Consider the following 5712-nt stretch of genomic DNA (forward strand, 5'->3'; position numbering starts at 1 on the left):
TACGTTTGCAAGAAGCTGGGAAATTTTATTGAATTAGCTTTTCTTTTCAGTGGAGAAGCTGAGGAATCAGAAAGGAGCCAGGTCAGGGAGAAGAGCAAGCAGACCTGGGGGGTGGGGACAGGGCAGGGCAGGGCAGGGAGCGGCCACCCTCGGAAGAGGGGTGGCCGGGCACAGAGTGGCCGAGGCCCCTTGCAGTGCCTCCCTCGCTCCTGCAGGGAGCCGGCAGCTCTCTCCTCCTCTGGGTGCTGAAGACAGAGGGAGGGACCGCTTGGCAGATTTAAGGCCTACTTTCTGGAACCCGGCGACTGGAGTTGCTGCCGGAGTTTCCTGGAAAAGGAAGGAGGCAAAAGACCTTCAGGCTGGAGGAGACCCACCTCAGGCCAGCCTGGGCCCCCCCAGGAGGGCCCCAAACCCCGAGTAGGTCAGGTCGGGGGGTAGGTGATGGGCATTCTGTGTTACTGTCTGAGCCCCATGCATCTGCGGGGCAGCAAGGAAAACGGAGGAGCAGGTGACCACTGCTGCTCCAGCCCCATCCCACTCCCTACACGGGGGAGCCCAGCCCTGCCTCCTGCCTCCCCCCCACCCCCACCCCAGGCCAATGAATAGGAGCCTGATCGCCTCTGCCACTGGGTTGTTTTCTTACCTCCTGTGGTGAAACCGATCAACCTGGGAGAGAGGAGAGAGGCAGCCATGAACGGAAGGCAACCAAGAGCAGCCGCTTACCTGTCCTCAGCTGGAGCCACCCAGGAGCCCTTGGAGCTCCTGAGTTGGGCTCTTTTCTCAGCTGTGCCCCCAGCCCACAGGGCAGCAACATCAGGTGAACCCAGACCTGTCCTGTCTGTCTGTCTGTCTGTGAAGCCTCAGAAGATGCTGTTGAGCATTTGCTGGGAGTTTTGTCCTCCTTTTGTTTCACTGGACCCTCTACCCTTCCCTTGAGCCTACAAGGATGGCCTGGCCCCTGCAAACAGTCTGAAGGCAGTTCAATCTCTAGTTTAATAGCTTTGTTGGGCTGTCCTGAATCCAAGCTCATATTTTCTTCATGGTCCCTAACCCTGCCAAGTCTAATCCAGAGGCCCAGATGAGAAGGTTAAAAGAAATGCCCCCACAGTCTGATGCCAGAAGACAAGGAAAAAGCTCTGGTCCTGGATTTTGGTCCAAGCTGTTAAAGTGCAGACAGATGCCCTCCCCTCCCAGACACGATCCCTAAGACCCTGCCTGCTCTGAAAGCACAGAGTTCCCCAGTCCCTTTCCTGTGGGACCTACTTGGAGTCCTGGCCCTCTAGCAGGCTGCGGTAGGTGGCGATCTCCTGCTCCAGTCGTGTCTTGATGTCCAGCAGCATCTTGTACTCCTGGTTCTGGCACTCCATCTCACTGCGGAGCTCGCTCAGCTGGGCCTCAATGCTGCTAATGAGACCCTGGATCTGCTGCAGCTGCAGGGCGTAGCGGCACTCCGTCTCCGCCAGCGTGCTCTCCAGCCCGGCTTTCTGGTGGGACAGCAGAGGAGAAGGTCTGAGGGATGCCAGGCCTGGGGGAGGGGCCTCGAGGGGGCAGCCACAAGGCAGAGGGCAGCCGGTGTACCATGCTCAGCTGAGACTGCAGCTCAATCTCCAGGCCCTGGAGTGTGCGCCTGAGCTCGGTGATCTCTGTCTTGCTGGTCTGGATCAAGGCCGTGCTGGAAGTCACCTCCTTGTTCAGCTCGGCACTCTGGAATTCAAGCAGGACAGAGGTGACGGAGGAGCCCAGCTGGATGGCCCAGGCACCCTCTGGCTCGGCCGGGTGAGACAGCCAGGTACCTTGCTGTGGAACCATTCCTCAGCATCCCGGCGGTTCTTCTCTGCCATGGCCTCGTACTGCTCCCTCATCTCTGCCAGCACACGGGTCAGGTCAATGCCCGGGGTGGCATCCATCTCCACGTTGACCTGGCCGACCATCTGTTTGCTGAACTCCTTCATCTCCTGTGGGGATGGGAAAGGAAGACACGTGAAATTCCTCAGCCTGCCTTTCCTCGGCTCTGAATGCTACCAGAATGTTCCAGAAAGTGCTTCAAGGTTCCACTGTGGAGGGCTGAGTCTGACCTCAGCAGAGGGCTCCCCGTTCTTACTGGAGGTAATTCAGCCACAGCAGGCCCAGCTCCCCCCTCTCACCTCCTCATGGTTCTTCTTCAGGTAGGCCAGCTCCTCATTCAAGCTCTCAATCTGCATCTCCAGGTCTGTCTTGGTCAGGGTCAGCTCATCCAGCACCCTGCGCAGGCCGTTAATGTCGGCCTCCACGCTCTGGCGCAGGGTCAGCTCGTTCTCATACCTAATATTTTTTTTAATGAAAAACAACACAGAAATGGTATTAGGAATTGAAGGTTTTGAGCAGAAGCCACACATTGCCCTTGCTTGACTCTGCAATAAACCTTTCTCTGCTCAAATTAAAAAAAGAAAGAAAGAAAGAAAGAAACAGAGAGAGAGAGAAAGGGAAAGAAGTGAAATTGGAGACGCCCCTACCCTCCTCTGAACTCTGCTCCTTCCCCAAGACCTTCACTCCTGGGATGCTAGGATTACATTGATCAGAGGAACATTTGTCTAAAACAAGAACTGCTGAGTAAGCGGAAGGAGGGAAATAAAACTCACTTGAGCCTGAAGTCGTCGGCAGCCAGCCGGGCATTGTCAATCTCCAGGATGATCCGGTTGTTGTCAATGGTGGCCGCCAAGATCTGCAAAATACAGAAAGTGACCACTGGAGGGTCCACGAGCTCGGGGAGGAGGACTGAGAAAACATGGACTGGATGGGTGGCTGTGCAGCTCTGCCTGCTCCCTGTCCCTGCGAGCTGGGACAAGGCACTTCTCTTTGGGCCTCGGTTCCTCTCTGTAAAGTGAGGGATGAGATAGGTCCCCCTAGATTGTTCTGTCACTCCGGCGTTCTGTGTCTGGTCATGGTGATCTGTATGTGCATTGCAGGGGAGCGACCCCAACAAGGATATCTGTGGTTAGTCATGTCTCCACAGCCTCACACTAGCAATCTGATAAAGTCACAGTCTTGAGCCCCTTCCTTCCCCTTAAGATCAGGAGAGGGGACTTCCCTGGTGGTCCAGTGGTTAGGACTCCGAGTTCCCAGGTGGAGTTGGGTTCAATCCCTGGTCAGGGAATTGGATCCCATAAGTCACAATTTAAAAATCTCCTGTGCTGCAACTGGGACCTGCATAGCCTAATTAATTAACTAATTTTTAAAGATCAGGAAAGAATCCGCCTCGCTCCCTACAGTTCATAACTTCACTGGAGCTGGCCTCCCCACTGAGCAGAGTGGAATTTCAATAAATATCCACATCAATTTGAATTTCCTGTCTCAACTTTTGTGTTCCAAAGCACTTAAAATCCACCCCACATAGCTGGGACCCAGCCCAGGCAGGTGGATTTCTGTTCCAACAGGCTGGCCTCACAGAGTGAGAGAATCTCAGCATAGCACTGCCTGCATCTCCCCCACCTGGTTGAGGCCAGTTAAGAACACTAGTTTAAAGGGGGGCCCTACAAAACAAACCAGTGTTCCCAGACCAATGAATGAACATGTATTCCTTTCTCTGTTGATTTTATCCACTCTTAGTGGCTTTTAAAGCTGTCACAGTTTCCAAATAACCCAGTGGGTTAGGATTATAGAGATCAAGTCACTAACAACATAACTGTTTGGAAAGCAGTAAAACAAACAAACAAAAAAAAAATGTTGGCATGAGTAAGAACAATAAAAATGAATAATGAGAGAAAACTCGTAGCATGAGAAAGACCATCTGGAGTAGAGATGCTTGATAGGCAGTAAAAGCCTAGATTTTCACCCAAAGGAAGGGTAAGAAGTCCATCTACACTGCATCTGCTGGTCCCTGGGGACCCTGCATTTCCTGGCCATCGAGTCTCTGCCCTGCTCGCAGGAGAACCCTGCTCAACCTACAAGGGCTCACCTTGTCCCGGAGTTCATCAATGGTCTTGAAGTAGGGACTGTAGTCACGCTCCGGGCTGGTTGGGGTCTGCTTCAGGTGCCAGTCACGGATCTTCACCTCCAGGTCAGCATTGGCCTCCTCCAGGGCACGAACCTTCTCCAGGTAGGAGGCCAGGCGGTCGTTGAGATTCTGCATGGTGATCTTCTCATTGCCGGAGAGGAGGCCGCCATCTCCACCGCCGAAGTCACCGAAGCCTCCACCAAAACCCCCACCAAAGCCACCTCCGAAGCCACCTCCGAAGCTGCCTCCGAAGCCACCCCCATAGCCACTACCGGCCCCTCCACCGAAGCCGCAGCTCACACCACCCCCAAAGCCCCCAGCAGATCCCCCAGAGACAAACCGGGTTGAGCAGGTAGAAATACTGCGACCTCCTCCGAGCTGGCAAGAGCCACCCCCGAAGCCACCTCCATAGCTGGCGGAGGAACTCTGCAGGCGGCAGCTCATGGTGAGAGTGAGATGGGCAGAGAGCAGGTGAGGCAGGAGCTTGGCTTGGTCTGGCCGAGGACTGTGGTTCTCCTCTGGAGTGGATGCCTTTTATACACCTTCCAAGGGGTTGGACGATGGCCCTATCTTCTCTCCTCCCTTCCCCACCCTCTGACTGGTGCCAACTGCACCTATGTTTCCCACAAGCTCAGTTACCTCCGTTCTCCAGGGTGGGTTGTGCCTCTGGGGGAAGGGGCCTTTTTTTTTTTTTTTTAATCCTTAACAAAAGGGATGATTCAGAGGGAACAGTGTTCTCCTTGAGACTACCCTTTGACAACTGAATTCTGTCTCACCTCTCCACTTAGGGAACTCACTCCCATCGGCCCCACCCAATGTTAGAACGGGGACTGAGCTGCACCTGCCTGCCAGGGAGCCTCTGCAGAGGGAAGGAAGCTGCAAAGTAGCCCTCTGCCTCCCTTCGTCCTATTTCTAAAAAGTCTGACTGAGATGCTCTGTGTGCTTCTCGGCACTTCATCTACTCCATTGCTCCTAGCAACAATGATAAACTTTGCTTGGTCCTGTAGAATCAATGACCTTGAAGGTGTTTGGGCTGAGAAAAAAAAGTGGCCCCAAGACCATCAGATAAAGTCACAGTGGCAAGGAACCTTAGGGACCATCTGACACAGCTGGGGAAAGGGAGGCATAGAAAGAGCAAGGGGACCCACACGTGGTAAGAGCTAACACCCTCAGATCACTTGCCATATGCAAGCGCTGGGCTACGAATTTTATGGCGACTGCCTTGTTTAAGGGGCTTCCCTGGTGGCTCAGTGGTAAAGGATCCATTCTCCTGCCAATGCAGGAGACTTGTGTTCAGTCCCTGGGTGGGGAAGATCCCCTGGAGAAGGAGATGGCAACCCACTCTAGTATTCTTGCCTGGGAAATCCCATGGACAGAGGAGCCTCCTTGGCTACAGTCCATGGGTTCTCAAAGAATCAGACATGACTTAGCAACTAAGCATGCACACCTTGTTTAATCTTTGCAGTGGCCCAGGAAAGTTGACCCTACTATTATCCCCATTTTACAGAGAAGGAAACTAAGCCTTCAGGGCAGAGTCAGGACTGAAACCCAAGTCTGGATCTGTTTGACACTAGGCTCATTCTTTTTTATTTTTTTTCATTTTTTTAATTTAATTAATTAATTTATTTTAATTGGAGGCTAATTACTTTACAATATTGTAGTGGGTTTTGCCGTACATTGACCTGAATCAGACTAGGCTCATTCTTTAGGCATATTTTTTCCTACAGCAAAATAGACAA

At 53.0% G+C, this 5712-nt stretch overlaps 1 protein-coding gene across 1 annotated transcript; it reads right to left on the reverse strand.

Annotated features, from left to right (window-relative positions):
• Positions 1-4482, reverse strand: KRT13 (keratin 13). Its single transcript, XM_019980632.2, has 8 exons — positions 3935-4482; positions 2619-2701; positions 2145-2301; positions 1794-1955; positions 1579-1704; positions 1264-1484; positions 644-666; positions 1-327 (listed from the first exon to the last, which is right to left on the reverse strand). The coding sequence occupies exons 1-8, from the start codon at positions 4415-4417 to the stop codon at positions 278-280; spliced, it is 1305 nt and encodes a 434-aa protein (XP_019836191.2). The 5' UTR covers positions 4418-4482; the 3' UTR covers positions 1-277.
• Between the last annotated feature and the right edge of the window lie 1230 nt (positions 4483-5712).

Source organism: Bos indicus, chromosome 19 (genome assembly GCF_029378745.1).
Source record: "Bos indicus isolate NIAB-ARS_2022 breed Sahiwal x Tharparkar chromosome 19, NIAB-ARS_B.indTharparkar_mat_pri_1.0, whole genome shotgun sequence".
Lineage (NCBI taxonomy): Eukaryota > Metazoa > Chordata > Mammalia > Artiodactyla > Bovidae > Bos > Bos indicus.

Excerpts from the sequence above, each read along its gene's own strand:
- KRT13 (XM_019980632.2), bottom strand. The coding sequence starts at position 4,417 with ATGAGCTGCCGCCTGCAGAGTTCCTCCGCCAGCTATGGAGGTGGCTTC. Across the intron at positions 1,705-1,793 it reads AGGAATGGTTCCACAGCAAG|AGTGCCGAGCTGAACAAGGA; the intron begins GTACCTGGCTGT and ends CTTGAATTCCAG. Across the intron at positions 328-643 it reads GATCGGTTTCACCACAGGAG|GAAACTCCGGCAGCAACTCC; the intron begins GTAAGAAAACAA and ends TTCCTTTTCCAG.